We start from the raw sequence: 21,444 nt of genomic DNA, 5'->3' as shown, positions 1-21,444 counted from the left end.
TTCCTGCACCGAATGCCAACAACTTGGGTAATATCATAGCAAAATAAACGGAAAACAACACGAAAATAGATAACTAAATCACACACATCAACGCCGCCCCTCACATGCGGGCAGTAGTGATTGAGATGAAGGGGAAGATGAGGAATCGAAAGGCGATGGTGACAACTTTTGTTGCCGCTTCGCTGGAGGACGAGGAGGGAAGTCGTCGTCTGTTAAGTGAGTGTGTGTGTGTTCGCTTCTGGGTGGTCGAGAGAGAGTGGAGAGAGAAGAGAGAGGTCAGAGGTCTAAACGACGTCGTTTTATTCATCGTCCGACAATTGCATATCATATTTCTGACAACTTAGAAAGTGCCATGTCATCTTCTAATTTGAGGATTTATGAAAGTTGTGGCAAGATTGAACGCACCATTAAATTCATGAAATTCCAGACAAAATTTAACTTTTATGAAAAAGTGGGACATTGGGGCAAAGTTCATGAGTTTTAATGTAATAAACCCTTTTATATAATTTATAAAATACTAACCCCAATAATAATTTATGAATTAGAATCAAAATAAATATATAAAATGAAAAAGATAAGTTAATGAGCTATATATGAGCGATGGTTACATAAAATACTCGCATAAAGTATGTAGTATAACATTTCTCTATTTGTAGATGTATAAATTGTTCAATAGGAATATTAAAAGATTTTCAACTTTATAAACTAAAATATTTGTTAGATAATACATCTTTTTGTCAAATCACTTTATGAATATATAAATAACTATGCCATTCACTTAAATATATAAACAAAGTAAAGATAAAAAATAATCAAATAATATACAAATTTAGAAAGGAAAGATGAACTTAGTATGTCCATGACTAATACATATAACTTAAATATAAAATTAGAATTCCATCAGTTAAAATTATTAACATTAATTAAAAACAAAGAAGAAAAATGAAAGGTATAAAACATAGTACTTGAAAATTTTACGAAAATATGTTGGAAAAAAACTTAGAAAAGAGAATATGAAAGAGAGAAGTTTTAGAAAATAGAAACAAATGCGTCAGATTTAATACTTTGATTAGAGGCATGTGATTTGGTAAGATTAAAGCTAATTTAACAAAAAAATAAAATCACTGAACTGCAACAGAGAAAAAAATGATAGGCTTCAACGGACAAAAAATTCACAGACATGTTGCTAATAGGAGTTGATCTATATATTTTTAGGTCATGTGTGATCGATCACCCCGTGCAAGGCCAAATTTGCCCTTGTTTAACAAGACATACTTTGTCCAGAAAGGTTCTTGTGAAATTGATCTCACATGATATAGTTGAGAATTCTTTTGTTTAAGCTAGGTGTCCTTCGGACTTGCTGCTAATGGTGTTGTTCTTAGTATTAGTTTATTTCTTTATTTTGATAGAAGAATGTTTATAAGGCAAACATTATTGAACGTACTTTGTAAAAAAATTGTAGACTCTTGTTTGTTTGATTCTTGTTTATCAAGGGATCAGGTGTGAATGCGTTGAGTTCACGCCTAGGTTGTAAGTCATAGACTTGCTTCCAATTATCCACTCTGATTGATGTTTTGAGAAGATATACGAGCGTAGTAAGGGAGAATCTTATCGCATAAGTTTATATATACTTTAACTTCAGTTAGTAGATTATTTTCCTTGCTCGAGGCCCTCAAATATAGGTGGTTCACCAAATTAGATTACCAAGTTGTTATGTTAATTTATTACTTTTATTATTGTATTTACGTGAATTTTCATCTCTGACATAGAACACATGTTCCACGGATTAATCATTCTTTCACTATCTAATGCGAGATTGAATGTCTTGCTTGAGAAAGCACAACTTTTTTTACAAGAATATAATCTAAAAGATTTAAGATTAATTAGAATAAAAAATTTCTAGTCCCAAAAAATTTAGCTCCATTAATCTCAAATTTCAAAGAGTCCGAAACCAAATGAATTGCCCGAAAATTGAGTAAATTGGTCGATCAATTTCTATATATACGTGCATGACAAAAAGATTAATTATTTCTTTTAAAAAAACAATGATTATAGAGAGGAATGTTATTCTCATATTTTATGTGAGAATCACTGTAGTTTAGTTCACATTAATTTTATTTTATTTTATTGTGTACAAATATATTTTTTTAATATCTAAAAAATTATTATTTTGATGTCATTGATTTTATTAATTTCATAAAAATAAAGCTTCATTTTTTCTTTTATTCATTCATCTAAAGTTTTGAGGAAAATGAACAAACCGAGCTTGATTTTTATAGTATAATTTATAAAATTAATGGTGTCAATAACAATTTTTGAAGTATTAATATATATATACATATATATATATATATAAACATAATTAAATGAGAATAATATTCATAAATGATGCATACATAACTATTCTCAAGTAACATAACAATATGAGTAGCGCTATTTGGACAAAAAAAATGCTCAAATACATAAAAATATAATTTATTTTATTCAAGATAAAAGAGGATTTAGTTAATTATACTATTTTGTCCACATTGTAGCTATCTTTATATTTTATAATCACCAAAAATTTAAAAAGTTATGAAAATAACTATATTGTGGAGAAAATAATAAAACTAACTAAATACTTTTTTATTTTGAATCAAAAATTAAAAAAAAATTATGTACTTGATCATTTTTTCTCTAGACATATTTTTTTCAAGTTCTGATCGGACTGATCCAATGTCTCTTTGTACTCCGATGACTGCTCGGAGCTTGCCGCCGCCTTCCCCTTCCCCTTCGCTTTCGCCGCCCTCGCCGCCTTGTTCCCAATCGGCCGGGCAGACGAGATCTCCTCGCCCGACGCCGAGGTGGTGAAGGCGCCCTCCTCTGTCGTCTTTGTCCTCTTGGAGGAATGCACATCTCCCTCGAGGTACATCGACTTGAACTTGTGGTTGTTCCGGAGAATTCTCCACGCATTCCAGTAGTTGAAGGAGGCGTTATTTGCGCTCCGACTTTTAAAAAGAGTTTGGGTCTTGTCCCGGAGCATATCGTCAGAATGGCCGGACGGCCACCGGCTGTTCGCCTCCACCCAAATACTCTCCCACAACCGCACCTCTTGGGCCACTCGGGTCCAGTGCCCTTGAATCTGGCGGTGCTTGAGGTTGGCGCCAATGAGGGGGTTGACACGGGCGACGATCATCTTCCAGTAATCGTACCCCTTTTGATTTGTCCCACGGATGGCGTCGTTTGTCTCCTCCATCCAAATTTGGACGATGATGTCCGTCTCCTCAGGGGTGTAGGTATGACGGACAGTCTTTCCTCCGTCATCCTCCGCCCCCTCCTCCTCCACCACTGACGCCTGCCTGTCATGCCGGATCTTGTGAGCGACTTCTTTCCTCCGGCTGCCTTTCTTCGGTTTGGCGGCACTATGGGCCGCCGAAGGCATCTCCTCGCCGGACTAAGGAGCATCCCCTAAGTTACACCCCGATAAATTGGGATGATAATCGTCGGATAGATCGGGGCACCAATTTAGGTTATAGTATTTTGGGTTGTGTGGATCCATGGGGTGTAGAGAGAGGAAGAAAGGAAGAAGATGAAGAAGAAGAAGAAGAAGAAGTGAGGGTGTAGGGAAAAAATGAGGAAGAAGAAGAATAAATAGAAGAAAAAGAAGAGAAAAAAAAATTGAACGGTCAAAATCACGCAAAACGAGGCAGCCAACGGTCAAATTCATTTTTTTTAATAGGTGCGTGCATCACACGCGCCTCACACTATAGAGAAAATGGGCTACACGATAGAACGTGTAGCCCTCGTGTAAGGTGCTCCCGCAACGCTTACACGATAGCACACTTACACGATAGTGCTATCGTGTAGGGGCTATCGTGTAGGCGTTGTGAGTGCTCTAATACCCTAATATGTTGTTTGCTTCAAAAATCAAAACTGTTTGTATATGAATGATCTGTTATCTACTATTTATATATTTTTGATTCTGTATCATACTTGAGAAGAATGGTACCATAATATTTTTTTTATATATATACTCCCTCCGTTCTACTAAAAGTGACTTGTATTTCATTTTGGACCGTCCCATGATAAGTTACATGTTTCCATAAATATAGAAATTTAACCCTTACAAAAATGCAGGTCCTATCACTTTTAATAAGTTTACATATTCTCCTTAATTTCTGTATCGAAAAGTTTTGAGCCACTTATAATGAGACCGAAAGAGTATGTATTACTCCATCTGTCTCTAAAAATTGTGACCCAATTGAGGTGGCACAGATTTTAAGAAAAAAATGTGATAATTGTGTTTGAGCGGAGATTGTGTCTCACACTTTTTTGTAAACAGTGAGAGAAAGTTTGTGGTGTCATTTCCAAATAAGGAAATGTCATAATTTTCAGGGACATCCTAATATGATAATAAGGTCACAATTTTCAGGGACGGAAAAGTACTATTAAATGTGATATTGACATTTACTCCCTCCGTCCCACTGTATGTGAGACCTTTTTTTTTTTTACATGGAAATTAAGAAAAGTGTATTTTGTTTGTAGGTGAAAATGTGTTTAAAGAATAAAATCTTTACTAAAAAAGGAAAGAGTCTCACTTACAATGGGACGCCTTAAATAGAAATAGTCTCAAATACAGTGGGACGGAGGGAGCAATAAATTCATAAATACTTATCAATTACAATAAATCTATGCACCCACATTGTGACCACCCATAAACTAGTATAATAAGGAAAATCTTTATTTATTTAATTTATTTTTTTAAATAAAAATAAAATTTAGTTATTTTTTTATATTCTCTACACTGTACTTATTTTATATTTTTTTGCCTTTTTTATTTTTATTTTTTTAATAAAAATAAAAAAGTTACCAAAAAATTGCAAAAAAATAACTACAATATAGAGAATATGATAAAATAACTAAATTTTTTATTTTTCTTTAAAAAAATAAGTTAAATAATTAAATTATTTATTTAAGTAAATTGTGGGTGGCCACAATGTGGCTGTTTAAGCGTTTAGCATTACTCTATCAATTATCCCATACTCCCTCCGTCCACAATTTAAAGCCCTACTTGCTCTTAAATTTTTGTCCACAAATTAAAGTCCTATTTTGCTTTTTGTACTTTTTTATTCTTCTTCTTTTCCTATATTTACTATCATTTGCCACTAGTGGATCCACCTTAAAACACCTTTAGTATCATTTTTATACTACTATTCTATATTTGCTACACTTTATCACTAGTAGACCCACTCACAATATTTTTATCACTTTAGCCAACTACTTTTATATTTTATCCATATTACATTTTTCAGCTTTCTTAGTCTCCGTGCCCACACCAAAGTGAGGCATTTTACATTGTGGACGGAGGGAGTATATTGTACTCCCTCTGTCCACGAAAAAGTGCCCTACTTACCCCTTTTTTTTGTCCACGAAAAAGTGCCCTGTTTACCTTTTTGTACATTCATACCCTTTACTTTTCAATTTATTTACAACTTATGTCATTAATAAATCCACACTTTTATTTAATCTATGCAATTAACCCACACAATTAACTCACTAATTAAAACTACGAAACCAACTCCCCCACACCTAATCAATCCCATTTATTTATTTATTTTCTTAATTTTCAGTTTATTTATTTATTTATTTTCTGAACTTCAAGTTTATTTATTTATTTATTTTTGAATTTTTAGTTTATTTATTTATTTATTTATTTCCAGTTTATTTATTTATTTTCTGAATTTTCAGTTTATTTATTTATTTCCAGTTTATTTATTTCCATTTTATCTATATATTTATTTTCTGAATTTTTAGTTTATTTATTTATTTATTTTATGAATTTCAAGTTTATTTATTTATTTATTTTTGAATTTTCAGTTTATTTATTTCCAGTTTATTTACTTATTTATTTATTTATTTCCAGTTTATTTATTTATTTATTTTCTGAATTTTCAGTTTATTTATTTATTTATTTTCTGAATTTCAAGTTTATTTATTTTTGAATTTTCAGTTTATTTATTTATTTATTTATTTTCGAATTTCCAGTTTATTTATTTTCCAATTTATTTATTTATTTTTTTTCTGAATTTTCAGTTAATTTATTTCCAGTTTATTTATTTATTTCCATTTTATTTATTTATTTTCTGAATTTCAAGTTTAGTTATTTATTTATTTTTGAATTTTTCAGTTTATTTATTTTCCAGTTTATTTACTTATTTATTTATTTATTTCCAGTTTATTTATTTATTTTCTCAATTTTCAGTTTATTTATTTATTTATTTTCGAATTTTCAATTTATTTATTTTCTGAAAATTTTATTTCCAATTTATTTATTTTCTGAATTTCAAGTTCATTTATTTATTGAATCGGCACTTTTGTTTAATGTTTTCTCATTTAAATGCTTTCATTTAATTTACCTAATAAAATAATGCCAAATAGTTAGTGCAAGATTAGTAAAAGTAACCACAATACATTAACACTACCATTTTAGTCTTTTACACCACCTTTTTCAACTTTCTTAAAACCCGTGCCAGCACCCAAATGGGGCACTTTTTCGTGGACGGAGGGAGTATATTTGTATCAAACCAACTATAAATATAGTTACGACTAATTTTTAGTTATACCTGGACAGCCTAAAATCAACAACTCACTTTTAGTTTGAAGTTCATTTCCCCACATTTGACTACGATACAGAATCATGATTATGGGTGTCAATGGCAATGGCAACCTTCTTCACTACTCTCACGCCTTCCACCGATGCCCCTCTCTTCTCCTCCATTCTCCCAATCGCTCCCCCACCGCTGTCGCTGCTTCTTCTCTGCAGAATTCCTCCCAATTTTCAAGTTGGTCTTCTCTCTTTAACCGTTTCCTTGAAAAAACATAACCAAAAAAAGAAACCTATGAACAGTGAAAAAGATTGATTTTTGTTGATTGAATTCCTATTCTGTTTCAGGATTGCGTTCGTCAAGCTTCCTTTCTCATTTAAGCTCGGGTGAGTTCTAGTTTCCTTTTTTTCTCTAACAAAATTTCTATGTAATTTAGTGCAGGTAGGAATGTTCTGTTGTATAGAATTAAAATCTATGATGGTGTTGGTGGAGTTAATTGCTGATCTTTGTTTGATATCATGAGGTATTCTTGCTTCTTAATGCATAGATCGATATGCATTGGCCTTGTGATGTCTCATAGATTGGTGTTACTCCGTTTTTTTTAAGATTTGAAAACTAATACAGAGGCTTCTGTTGTGTCATTGTGTGGTAGTTTCTTTTGTTCTTCTCTTCATTATCTTTTTTTAATTATCTCTTATTTTTTCTACTTAACTGTGTTAAATATAGGTGGAATAAGTAGATCTTTAATCAGCAAGTATGCTCCAGATAATCTATCGCCGGAATTGCCTTTTGAGCACCAATCGGAATCGCCTAAGGTATCCATCATGTCTGTATTTTCTTGAAATTTAGGGTGCATTTGGCAAAGCTTATCTCAAGAGCTTTGAGTTATCAAAGTATTTGAATAATTGAGCTTATAAGGTAGAGATAGAATTGTGAGTTAGAGAGAGATAATCCTAATTAGAAAGAGAGAATTGAAAAAAAAAATGAAATTGGAAGTATATACTTCCTCAATCCCACAAGATTGTGCACTTTTCGCCATTTTGGTACATCCCACAAGAGTGTGCATTTTTTATTTTTGGACACTACCCAACCACATAACACTACAATAAAGTGAGTCACTTTCTCTATTCACAACACACTCACCTAATATTTATCAAAACTCGTACCACCGAAAGTGATGAACACTCTAGAGAGGGACAAAGGGATGATGGAGATAACAAACCATAATAGTTTATTTTTTTATATAAAATGATTGTTGCGTATAAGTTATTAAAAAAAATAAATTGGGGTTGCAAAACTTATTTTTTTGGGAGCTCATAAGCTATTAGAGCATATTTTTACAACATATAAGTTGTTTATGAGCTTATTTTGCCGAACATTTCTCAAGAATTTATAAGCTCTTTAAAGGAGCTTATAAGCTTAACCACATACCCCTTAATAGAGCATAGAGGAAAAAACCGTAGAGAATAATTCTTGAAAATGTTATGAGATTTATAATTTATAAAAATATTAGCTACTGATACTGCTATAAATCAAGAAATGCTAAAACAAATGTGCAAGTGTTGGCCTAGTCGTAAAGTGGTTGATGCCTGAGATCTTTGAAGATTCGAGTCCACTACCACTTGGTCTTTAAAATGTTTGTTTCTCCTACCAAAGGAAAAAAGAATAGCTAAAAAAGAAGGGAGTAATTGGAAAATTTTGTCATATACATTCTCTTATCTTTTAGAACATGGCTTTTGCTAGCTTTCTCTCAATACCAAATTGAGGGTAAATTTGCTTCTGGCTTCAGATTCAGGAGAAAGTTTCCTTACTGTCCATTTTGAAAGGAGCAAATTCTTTTCTGCCTCAAGTGGTTCTAGCGAGCACAATATTGGCTCTTGTATACCCGCCCTCATTCACTTGGTTCACTAACAGGTGTGTTCGATTCCTCAAAATAGTCGAAATGATAGAGTTATTTGTATGGCATCATTGGCATGCTCTGTCGCACTGTTCTACAAACGATGATTGTTGTGTTAAGACACCTTATGTGTGTATTGGCTCGACTTTAGAAGTTCAACTACCTCGTACTGTCCTCATGTAACTTAATGGCAAGTTATGAAACGAGTGATCGTGTACAGTAGACAAGGTTTTTGATTGCTCATGACAGTTAAACTTAATGTGGGTTCAGATAACAGCTTGCAGCGAGGCAATCTGAATGATATTTTAAATCGTTGGGGTTTTAATTTAGGTATTATGCTCCAGCATTAGGCTTTCTGATGTTTGCTGTCGGAGTTAATTCAAGCGAGAAAGATTTTCTTGAAGCATTTAGGAGACCAGCAGCCATTTCTGCTGGTTACATTGGACAGTTTGTCATCAAGCCCCTTTTTGGATATCTTTTTGGTACGATTTCAATGACGATCTTCGGTCTCCCAATGCCCCTGGGTAAGATTTCTTGTAATTTATTTTGTGAGAAGTGATAAAAAAGGCCTTAACTTATGCTACTTTGCGTGTCAGCTGTTGGGATCATGCTAACTTCTTGTGTTAGTGGGGCGCAGCTCTCGAACTATGCCACATTTTTAACAGATCCAGAAATGGCCCCCCTTAGCATCGTCATGACATCTCTGTCCACTGCTTCAGCAGTCTTTGTCACCCCCTTCTTGTCGTTACTACTTATCGGGACCAAGCTGCCCGTTGATGTGAAAGGAATGGTTTCCAATATCCTGCAGATTGTTGTCACTCCTATCGCCACTGGGTTGCTCCTGAATAGGTAAGTACTAAGTTGGTAGTAGATATCTCGATTCCTAATCCAACCTCGCTTGTTTCATACAATAGGTGTCTCTTACTTTTTGTTTGCTCACACCTGCAGATTCTTTCCTAGAATTTGTACTGCAATTCGTCCGATTCTGCCTCCGCTCTCAGTATTTGTGACGGCTCTCTGTGTTGGAGCGCCACTTGCTATCAACGTCAAGTCAGTGATGTCCCCTTCTGGGATTTCAGTGTTGCTGCTGGTGATTGCATTTCATTTGTCGGCATTCCTTGCTGGATACTGGCTCACCGGTCTAGCTTTTTGTGATTTGCCTGATGTAAAAGCTCTGCAAAGAACACTATCATACGAGACAGGTTATTTATTTTCTAAACCTCTACCATACTACTATTATTACGATCAGGATGAACAATGATGGAGTCGAACTGATTTTTATGCCGCTTCAACAGGCATGCAGAGCAGTCTTTTAGGCCTTGCGCTTGCCAATAAGTTTTTCCAAGACCCTCTCGTCAGCATTCCACCTGCTATTTCTGTAAGTTGATAACTATGATCTTCGTTGTAAAGAAGGCATCAATGATTCTGCTTTGAGTGGAACTTCGTGTCTAGATGTTACACCATAAATTTTACGGATCTTTGTCCAATTATATCATCTCTGTAGGAATAAAAAATTTGCAGCTTTACCCCTGATTTTATTGCCATATTAGTGAAAATGATAATTTTCCACGGCGAATTTTCAGACTGTGATAATGTCATTGATGGGATTCTCCCTTGTGATGCTGTGGGCTCGAAGGAAAGAACCTGCTGCCCAATGAGACGACGAGATACAGTTTTCATGTTATGAAAGACGGATTTCATAACAGAGTGAGGTGCGTTGTGCAACTCACAACTCTATTACACTGACACATGCTCTTGAGGTGTTGGAAGCGAAGAAAAGATGGCATGCACGAAAGGAGTTTGTTTGCCGTCTGATTCTTGATTCAGAGTTTGTACACACGACTAAAGGTATGTTTTCTGAAACTCTTGAACACATTTCTAAGAATTAGGAGCCATTTTGTGTTTGTCTTGTGACATGTTGAGAGTTTATTTGAAGGCTAGATTGACGATGAACCAAAGTAGAGTAGAAAGGAAAAGAAACTAAACATTTGGCCTTTTAGTGTATATTCTAATATCTCGAGAAAAAAAAAAAACCAAAAACTTGTATGGACCTCTTAAGTTGAATGGGCGTTTTATTGTTCTTCTCAATTTAATTGGATTTGGTTTTCGGATCCAAGCTTACTTTCCTTGAACGTGATCATTTTCACCGGAAATGGGTAACTATTCACGGCTATATTCTCAATTATTTGTGTGGCTTCTTCATGGTTTTTACAACAATGCTCTATTCGTTGATGCATTTATATCTTTCAGCATCTCGCCACTACACCTGGTGAAGAACAAATAAATTATGGTATTTTGATCTAAACCATGGTTGACACACTTTTTTATCATTTCCTTCAAACTTTCTCAAACTTGATAGAATGATTCTCCCTCGATTTGACGGAATTGGATGATATCCTTCTTGAACTTCATAGTTTTACCTAGAGCTAGCAAAATCAACCCGGCCCGCCCGTATTTAGGGTTGGATTGGGCTTTAAAAAATGGGTTATTTTAAATATAGCCCCCAAATATCTCACTATAGCCCTTTTATTTAAAAAATATTTAAAATATTAGTAAACATACCATACTGCCCTTATAGCCTCCAATTGCTTAATATAATTAGAATATATCTACAAATTAGTACCGATGGAAATCATGGAATATATGGTATTGGGGGCTATGTTTAATCGTCTTCTTCAATTCGTCCGCAGAAAACTCTTCACCATAAATCTGTTTAAACTGTGAAGCCACGGTCCTATCAATTATCATCAAATATTTTTTCAGGTTTGGTTGTTGAACTACATTTAATTTAAATCGGTAAAAAGCATATTTCTCTGTTCCAAACTCCAGCAAAATCATGAATCTCAAGTCCCAACCATCTTTGAAGGTCTAATTACAACAATTAATCACTTTGACTCGATAGAAGAAAGAATGGAATGCAAATAACAAAACTGCTGCAAAATTAATATTGAATATGGATCTTGAAAACAATTGAAGAAATTAATTACCTGAAATCATTTATTCAAAGGTATAATATATTAAGAATTGTGAGAGAAGTTCAAAGACGTGCCATTGCCGTCAAAAAAGAAGAAAGAGATTGTTGACAAATTTCATAAACTTTTTGAATTTATTAGGCTCGATATAATGAAAGAATTCATTATGCTATTTCAGGAATAACCCCCATAAACCCTAGAATTGTTCCACGATCGAATTTATTTTTACGGTTTATTTAGCTTAAGTGAATTGGTTTTTTGATATATTTTTATATTAGATTAATTTTCTTAAAATCCTCATTTATATTTCTTAAGTTATTATTTATTAAAATTTAAAGCTGGAAATTATAAGGGTAATATAGTATATCTACAAATATTTGTATTATTTTGAAATAAGAGGGCTATAGTGAAAGATTTGGGGGCTGTGTTTAAAATTACCCTTATAAAATAGAGGCTCAAAAAAATACGGGCCTAAAAAAACCTGCCCAATAAGCCCGTTGGGCTGACCGGGCTTTGGGGCTAAAAAGCCCGGGGGTTTTGGGCTAAAAAGCCCGCCCGATCATTTGGTTTTTTAATTTTATTTTTTAATTTTTAGATATATTAATTACCTTAATTTATCCATTTTACGGTTTACCCCTTACTTTTCCCGTAAAATCATTCCTAAATGCAACTCGAACAGGCCTTGCGAGTTGCGACACAGTTGGCTTCTCAATTATAAGCTTTATGTTACTGATTTCCTGTCTACATAATTCAAACATATTCTAATTCCGTTTGTTTTTGAGTTATTGGTTGATTTGATCTCTACTTATCGAAAAAAAGATATGTATTTCATTATTAAATGAGGTAATGAGGATTTAAAATATTTGGAGAATAAAAGAATTGAAATCATTATTAAATGAGGTTTGAGACAAACCTTGCTTTTTAATAATAATAATAATAATAATAATAATAATAATAATAATAATAATAATAATAATAATAATAATAATAATAATAATAATAATATTTGGATTGATTTTTGTTTATTTAATTTTTGTAAAAATAAAATACAATTTATTAAAAAAATATTGGGCGGGTTTGGCCGACCGCCCGATAGCCCGGATGAGGCTGGGTTGATTTTGTAAATTGGTAGCTCGGTCAAATTCGAGTCGGGCCAGCCCGGCCCGATCATTTTCAAAAGCCCGCTGGGTCTGGTCGGGCCGGGTTTTGCCAGCTCTAGTTTACTTTTACCAAGAGAGAATAACTTAATAAGGAACTTTATAGCTATCTTGTCCGGCCCATGTGGTTATGGACCAATTTTTCAAAGATTACTACTATGTCTTAGCTATGCCCCTAAGTGAGAACGGGAAAAGTTGAAGCCTAATGACATCCCCCGAAACTCCATTCATCTTATAATTCCACAAATTTCCAAAAATAGCGAAAAATATCCATTTGGATCTTCATGAGAAAGATCGGCGAATTGATTTTGTTGCATCATATTAATGAAGGTAGGCTTGAGTTTGATGATATTAGCATCTTGGGACATTCACTCTTCCTTGTTGAGCCATGGGTTGGAACATTTCACTAATACATGGAGGTTGTGGCCTATCCATTTAGTTGTGCTTGCGTTGTCTTCTATTATCGTTGAAGTTGACGAACCAAATCCTTCGTCATGTTTGCCTTCGATTGCTTATCCATCTTTGTTGTTGCTTTGTTGTATCGGTAAAAAGCTTTGACTTCAAGGACTATGGGATTAAGAAGTGCATCCTTTGACATTGTATTCATAAACTTCCTATCAACCAACACAAAACAACAAGTCAACAACAATCATAAAGGATTTTGAATATAAAAACAAATACAAGTAAAGTAATATCTAAATTAGATAAGCACATATATTCACAATATCACAAGAAATAAAACTTAACTAATCATTGACAATGGCTCCAAAAATTTGTTCGCCTTTTAATTTCACTACGCTATAAGTGCATAGTGTAATTGCAATAGTGGTGAGCAAGGTCGTATCCTACGAGAATTAATTATATATTCGTGTAATTATTACTAATTCATTGAACTAAAATTATTTAGACTAGTCATTAACACGAGTGGTTTGATTAACTAATGATTACTTAACAAAGGAAAAATAAATCAAACAAAAGTAAGTGCAAAATTATGAAATTAAAAAAGTGATATGGGGACTAGACATTAATAGATTAGTAATGGACTTCAATCTTGATTAATTAACTCTTAATATAGCATATTCATCTAGGGCGATCTCAAAACTAGCCTTAGCCAACGGTAGATTATAGGTCAGAATTGTCATACTCGATTAATTTTTAACTTATAACTCCCAAAATGCACAAAACATCACCAAACACCCTCATTCAAACTATCAACCCATGATTTATTGAGATGACGTGCTTCGAACTCCTATTTTAGTGTAGATTATCTTCTCTGAAGTTCAAATCAACACAATAAAAATGCATAAATGATGGCCATTCACACAAAAAATAAAGCTAGGGCTCAAAGAGACCTTAGCGGTCACAACCACAGCCGCAGGTGGTGCGTCTCACCATGGTCGTGGGCTCCTGCGTAGTCGACTTGCTCGGCTCCATCATCCTTCGTCCATTTTATGCTATTATAAAAATGATACTCCCTCCGTTCCATTAAAGACGACTTACTTTTTTTTCGACACGAAAATTAGGAAGGTTTAAATCGGATAAAAGTGATAGTGCCCATATCTTTTCAAGAGTTAAATATTGTCTTTATAGAAATGAGTCATCTTTAGTGGAACGATTGAAAATGAAAATGAGTCGTCTTCAATGGGATGAAGGGAGTATTAGATTGTGATGAACAAATTAACTTGACATTAATTCAATATAATCCATTTTTTAGACTTCATCGGGTAGTATGAGCTCAGTAAAGTTCCTACATTTAGGGGGGTGTACTCAATTGAGAATTTAAAAGATTTTGATCGACTTTTTATAATCTATGGATTTTGCTAATTCCATGGATTGCCTTAATTCTATGTAGAGTTTAATAAATTCTGTTAGATTGATTCATCTTTATTTTCATAACTTTATAAGTCTATAGATTGTTATAAACCTATAATAAACAGTTCTTAGCATGGATTTTGTGTTGGAAAAGTAATATTATTTCAAAATTTTAAATTTTTGTGTTTGGTTAATCTTTTCTAAACAGTGAAAGTAATTAGAATATTAAAAAATCCATAAAATATTGCAATTTTCCAAGACTCTTAATTCCTATCTTTTCTTAAATATTTTTTTTTTCTTCTAAATTTCAAGATTTTTTTTACTTATTTGCATAATTAAGATTATTTTTATTATTTAATTGAAATGCAAACTAATTTTTATTTAATAGTGTTGCGTTGTATTATTATTATTATTATTATTATTATTATTATTATTATTATTATTATTATTATTATTATTATTATTAAAGTCCAACGCCCGACATTGTTCCTCGCGTTCAAGGCCAAGGGATACAAATATGTTGGCTTGCATGATGTGCCCGTATCGAAACCTTTATTTCGTGCCAATATCCATGAGTTGCAAGTTTGCAACTCGCCGTCAAGAGCTGTGTGATCAGCTGCCATCGATTCTAGTCATAGATTGCTTATGTTATTAACTACTTGAACTTTTTCTTTGATCATTTTTTGTACAAATTAACAATTAACAGTTAAATTTAAAGATAACATCACTTTAAACTTGAACTTGAGATCTTTGACATCAGACATTAACCATAGTGAGAATTATCACTTTTAGCCATTTTTCATAAAAACATAAGTTATATAGCCCCTCCTTATGAAACATAAGTTAAACAACCCTTTTTAACTTAAAAGACTAGAGTGCCCTTTGACTTTTCAATACTTTTATTTCATACTTATATTATATTTTTATTTAAACTTTATATATAAATAAAACAATAGAAAATCAACAATTTCTATCATTCTAATTCATTCACGTTTGCAACATATATAGGGTTGGGATTTTAAAAAAAAAACAAAAGAAAGTTGATGTTTGGAATTTCATGTCGCCGCCCAGCCTCCAAGTCATTGCCGGCGTCCACGCCAGTCGCCGTCAGCCACAGTCGCCAGCCGCAGTAACCACGTCGCCGTCCAGCAGCAGTAGTCGCGACGAAGCAGCAGCCACCGAACGGCCGTCCGCGTCGCCGCCAGCAGCAGCAGTCGGCGCCACCGATCGCCGCCGTCCGCGCCGTCGCCAGCAGCAGCAGTCGCGCCACCGATCGCCGCCGTACGCGCCGTCGCCAGCAGCAGCAGTCGCGCCACCGATCGCCGCCGTCCGCGCCGTCGCCAGCAGCAGCAGTCGCGCCACCGATCGTCGTCGTCCACATCTCTCTCTATCTCGGGTCTCTCTCTCTCCACCAACCCATGAACCACCATTAATGTCCATCTACGAAAATAGCTATATGAAGCTATATCTTTTGTAGGGAACAAATTACTTTTCATATACATACTTGATTGAGTGAATGTAATATAAATGAAGCCACCTTTTACTTAATTTCTTGGAAGAGAGTAGTTGAAGAGAGTTGTTGGAGACATACTCCAAATTCATGCAAAAAAGGAAGAAAGAAAACGAGGAAAAAAGCTCTTTCGTTTTTCCTCAAGAAATCGTTCAAATTTGTATAAAATAGAAGCAAATACTCCCTCTTAGTGCACTATTCTCGTAAGAATTTACAAAGGTACGTAAAAAATCTCTTTCTTGATGATATATTGAAAAACCTAGGGTTGTTCTTCAGTACTCGGTCGTGTACTCGGTCGTGTACTCGATCGTGTACTCGATCGAGTTCTTTTATTCGATAGGAGTCACATGAAGAATATATGATTTGTTAATGACAAAAAGGTTTTAGTATTTGATGACATGCAAATACCTTTCCAAAATTCTGATTATAAAGTAGTTAAAAAAGGTTTATCGTGATAATATTAAAAAAAATAGGGTTTTTCTTCACTACTCGGTCGTGTACTCGATCGTGTACTCGATCGGATTCTTCATTACTCGATAGAAGCCACGTGACGAATACATGATTCGCTAATAAAAAAGGGTTCTAGTATTTCATAAATGAAAATACCTTTACAAAAGCATGATTATAAGTACTTAAACAATGTTTATTGTGATAATATTGGAAAAATTTCGTGTTGCTCTTCACTACTCGGTGGTGTACACGATCGAGTTTTTGATTACTTGATGACAATTTATTTAATTTGATTTTGTGTTGTAATATCAATCATTGGTAGACTGTCACTACTCGATGGTGTACTCGATTGAGTTCACCACTCGAGTACACGATCGAATAAACGATCGAGTACTCCATCGAGTAGACGATCGAGTACTCCATCGTGTATACGATCGAGTACTCCATCAAGTAGTTACTAGAAACTGTTTCTCTTGTTTTTTTTATTCGTTGATGCTAAATAGTTGTATTTTCTATCTAATTTAATTACAGATGTTGTCGTGGCAACGTATTATTATACGACACAGTGGTCGTTGGCATGGAATGGAGTATGTAAATGGAGATACTGTTGCCGTATTCATGGCAGTGAATCAGATCAGTCGTGATCGTCTTATGCATCAGATTAGGGATGCTATGTGTCGTTCCTCGAGTGCAGATTTATTGGTGTTTTACTTGACAGGAAACACTGACGGCGAAAGATTGAATGATTCTTTTGTAATGCCCCGACTTTTTATTAAGGATTATAGACTTTTAATTATTGATTTAAGGATTTCTTATGGTAATTAGGGTTCAGCATCCATTAATAAAATACGGACTTATGTGAATTTGATGATTACAAACGTGATAATTTATTTTTATTTTTATTTCAACGGATGATGCACTCAAAATATATTTTGAGTCCATTAAGAGAATGATGGAGCTCAAAGATTTATTTTGAGTTTTCAAATCAAAAAAAAAAATTATGTATTTATTTATTTTTACCGAGAAATTTAGGAATGATGAGTTATAAAAATTTTCCATCAATATTTTTCTCAAATTATTTTCCTATGATGTATTTATAAATTGAGAGAGTGCACTAATGTTAGTGCTATTTATTCTAATTTTGATCACAAGAGTTTTATGCTCTAGCATTTTATTAATTGATGATTAGTCTTACATATATTTTTTTTCTTACACATGGGTTATTACTACACCACATTTTTATATTTACTTAATGTAACACCCCATTATCCTCCACAAATATTTTCTTTTCCCTACCACTAATCTTTTTCCCTATCATCACTAATATTTTCTTTTCCCTACCACTAATCTTTTTCCCTACCACTACTCCTACCTCTCCACCACACTACTCCTTTTCCCCCACCACTACATTCTTTCTCCCACTCTCACAACTTTTCTCCCACCATTATCACACTCCATAGAAGCCTTTGAAGCCCCAAGAGAAGTAGCAAAGCAAGGGAGAGTGTGGGAAAACTATAGAGTGAAGGTTGTGCTTCGAGGGTGAGTTTTTCTTTGCTTTTTCTCAACTGAAAATGCTTTATGGCCATGGATTTTTACACATTTGTGTGCTATATTATGTGAGGATATGTTTTATGATTTTGGATGATTATTTTGGTAGAGTTTATTGGGTGAAAAACCGTGCATGAGGTAAGGCAGCGAATCTGCCATAAGCACACTGCTCGGCAGTGTTTTGCAAGGCGATTCCAGCCATCCAAACGGTTCCCAAAAATTCCCAAATTAATTGTGTATCATCTTTCATATGTTTTCTATACTTTGGTAAAATTTCATAAGGTTTGGAGCTCTTATGATTTATTTATGAATTTGTAAACATCACTGCCCATCTGCAATACATTTTTGGTAAACAATCTTTGGGAGGCCATAGGTAAAGTTTCAATCGGTGAAAACCTTTGAAACTTGAATATGTCACTCTAGACTCCCGTATCTTTCTTTTGACATCGGTCTCACCATTTTTGAGTAAGGGAAACAACCGGTATAAATTCTTGAAATCTAGTTCTTATTCCTTGTACCATCCAGTAGATTTTACAAACCTACGACTTTGAGGTGGCAAAGGCCGACTTAAATCTTTGATTCTCAAGCCTATCTTTCTACTGAATATTCACTGACATGTTGGGAACTTACTTGTTCAGTTTTAGAATTTTTGGTGAAGCCTAAAGTGGTTTTTCCGATTTATGTTCTAAATCTGCCAAACTTGAACTCTTTTTGTGCACTGAACTTTAGACAGTCATATCTTCTAAACCATGAATGTTCTTGGAGTAAATCCAACTGTAGAGTATTATGATCTCTCCCTAGATTCCAGATTGACCCTTGGGGTTCCCAGTGGAGTTTTGTAAAGGGAGATATGAATTTTTAAAGAAAGCGCACTGACTTGGTTGTAATCTGGAAATCTGAAATTTTCAGATTTTTGCTTGTTAAATACCCATCTTTGAGAGGGCATATCTTGCTCGTTTGAATTTTTTTTCATTCGATTCAAATTGGAGAATGATCCTTGAAATGTCTAGTTTCCAGAATGTCTTTTGGAGCCTCATTTGGAGATCCGAGGCAGATTTGATGTCTGTTGCAAAACAACCTCTTAAGAGCTCAAGTTGTTGAATTATTTTCTATGCATCAAAGTTTATTTTCAAGGATGTTTCATGAAAGATTTAGTATATGTGCGTAACGAGTTTGGGACTATTTATTTTAAATGAGGTCCGTTCTTTTATTTAAATTATGATGGACTTTTAATGAATATTTTTGGGATTAAAATCTTATTTCTTGATTTATATAAATTATTTTTTTTAAGGACTTATAAATATGAATTTCGTAGGCCTACTGACCTACTGTGATCGACGGTTTGTCGATGTCTAATAGCTTTGAAAATTTTATAGCAAGTCCCTACATGAGTCTTGAGTACCCTGGTAACATTTCAAGCCATTTCAACTTCGTTTGATACTTCTTTAAAATGCAAAACCTAAACTGCACATTACTACCGAGAATTTCAGAGAACAGAGGAAAGAGTCATTCATTTCAGTAGCTTCCTGTGTGATCTAGATTTCCAAATTTTTATGGTATTAACCTTATTGTGTTAGCTAGATATTCACCAAAGTTGAGCCCAGTTTGACAACGTTTACTATTTTTCAAAAATCCAAGTTTTCGATTGTTCAAAACTGCCGAACATGGTAGATCGTGGTAAAAACGTCATATCTCTCAAACCACTTGGATTTTTCGACTCTACTTTTTTTTATATGAAACTAGACTCGAAGATCGTTCTTTCGGTATGAGTCTCGAGTCCAGGAGATGTCGGAGTGAGAACAGATTAAATTTTGAAGTTGAGTCAGTGTAAAAACAGAGCATGTTTTGATGATGTTTGATTGTGATTCTTATGTGCCTTATGTGTTTGTGTTGCCTATGTATTTGAATGAGATTAGACGAGGTATGATTGATTTTTGACTGTCTTTAATGTAACGAATTATGGATGCTAGAACCCTAAAACATTAAAAGATACCCTAGGCACGTAGAATTAGACTTTGTCTTATGACAATTTCTTCACGAACTTATCGACTCTTCATCAATGAAGGTCCGGGCGATAGAAAGTGAAGCCGAAGAAGAAACGACTCCACGCCAGCTTTAAGAACAATTGAGGTGGGCATTACTTTTACTATACGTATATAGAGATCCCCTGCGTGTCGTAGGCCTCTTATACGAATATATGCATGAGATGATTTTAACTGTTAATTTCAGTTTATTATTATGCCCAAATGATAAATGACTCTTATGAAATGAAAATGAAATGTTCATGAAATGAAATGAAATGTTTATGAAATGATTGACTGCCAAAAATGTTTATGTTTTTATATGTATCCTATCTGTGTTGGTTCGCCAACTTTAAAGGAAATCCAATTGGGATCCTATGCTAGACAAAGGTCGCTAGCTAGGGTTAACGTGTACACTCATGGAGACCGCGAGTCGCTTGCGACCGGTCTTGGCGTCCGTGGTAAGGAGGCCTCCTTCCCGGCGCGTGACAGAAAGGACAGATATGGATCATATAGACTGAAAATGGGATGCGCATCCACCTTTATGAAAATGAATGAAATGTTTTAGTAAGCGCAGGTCATTCAAGAAAACCCCTGTGTGTTACTGTTGGCAGTTCAATTTATATATGTATGCATGTTGTATTTTCGGCTTATGTCACTGAGTATTTTTATACTCAGCCCTGCATGTATTTCTAAATGTGCAGGTTGAGCAGGCGATGGAATGGATCGGTGTTGAGCGGATTTCCCTTTTGATGTTTATGTAATGAAACCTTGAGTATGCATCTCCATATGCATAACTCACACGTTTTTTCGCTGCAAACACTCTGACTTATTTATCATTTCTACTTGAACTTATTACTACTTCATTTTAATTAACTTTCAGTTGGGGTCTAGTCGTTATGGCAGACTCATTTGTGAATTACCCAAGTGGTTATATATATATACCACTAGTTTGTTATTAATGTTGGTTACTTAGTAAATCCCCTTTAATTTCCGTTTCTTATTGTTCACCCCAAGTCATAACCCCGGTTAACCCGTCATTGGGATAGTGGGCTGTGACAGAGTGGTATCAGAGCAGTTCGTTTGCTCTGGCACTAGAAACCTTATTCTAAAAAGCCAAGTCTAGTTTGATTCACTAGACATACGTGGGTTAATACGACACCGCTCAACACTCCATTGCATCGTGCTCAATCAAGGAAAAAGGTAACTGCAGTTACAACGTTTTAAAGATGTTATTGTTCTAAACTGTTTCATGAAGATGTTTATGTAAAGAGCATGCTATGATGAAATGTTGAATGTTTTGCCTTTCATGGCATATCATTGCAGTTATGATGATATAATAAGAAGAATGATAGAGAATTGACACATGCTTTCCCCAGAAAACATAGATTGCTATAAGTTGCATGATCACGATTCTAAAAGAACATAGACTGCTGGATTAGTAGGATATCTCTACAATCTAGATTCTTGAAGTGATGATTTAGAAGAATGAT

General features: G+C 34.2%; 1 protein-coding gene and 1 long non-coding RNA gene across 5 annotated transcripts; both read left to right on the top strand.

The window, feature by feature from the left end:
• Positions 1 to 6,601: 6,601 nt before the first annotated feature.
• LOC131026036 (probable sodium/metabolite cotransporter BASS5, chloroplastic) lies at positions 6,602 to 10,597 on the top strand. Of its 4 annotated transcripts, XM_057955814.1 has the most exons (9): positions 6,602 to 6,821; positions 6,932 to 6,970; positions 7,311 to 7,399; positions 8,374 to 8,498; positions 8,812 to 9,005; positions 9,078 to 9,330; positions 9,430 to 9,683; positions 9,777 to 9,859; positions 10,065 to 10,597. In XM_057955814.1, exons 1-9 carry the CDS (start codon positions 6,677 to 6,679, stop codon positions 10,137 to 10,139), a joined length of 1,257 nt encoding a protein of 418 aa, XP_057811797.1. In that variant the 5' UTR covers positions 6,602 to 6,676; the 3' UTR covers positions 10,140 to 10,597. The 4 variants fall into 4 exon arrangements, with proteins under 4 accessions (XP_057811797.1, XP_057811813.1, XP_057811807.1 ...); XM_057955830.1 differs by lacking the exon at positions 6,602 to 6,821 and having other exon boundaries at positions 6,932 to 7,107; XM_057955824.1 differs by lacking the exons at positions 6,602 to 6,821; positions 8,374 to 8,498.
• Positions 10,598 to 17,708: 7,111 nt separating this feature from the next.
• LOC131026030 (uncharacterized) lies at positions 17,709 to 20,913 on the top strand. Its single transcript, XR_009102204.1, has 3 exons — positions 17,709 to 17,921; positions 19,996 to 20,060; positions 20,656 to 20,913. It is a non-coding gene; the product is annotated as an uncharacterized LOC131026030 (long non-coding RNA).
• The last annotated feature ends 531 nt before the right edge of the window (positions 20,914 to 21,444 follow it).

Source organism: Salvia miltiorrhiza, chromosome 1 (genome assembly GCF_028751815.1).
Source record: "Salvia miltiorrhiza cultivar Shanhuang (shh) chromosome 1, IMPLAD_Smil_shh, whole genome shotgun sequence".
In the NCBI taxonomy this organism is placed as follows: Eukaryota; Viridiplantae; Streptophyta; class Magnoliopsida; order Lamiales; family Lamiaceae; genus Salvia; species Salvia miltiorrhiza.
The sequence above is the reverse complement of the archived record's forward strand: the minus strand, read 5'-3'. Positions and strand labels throughout refer to the sequence as shown.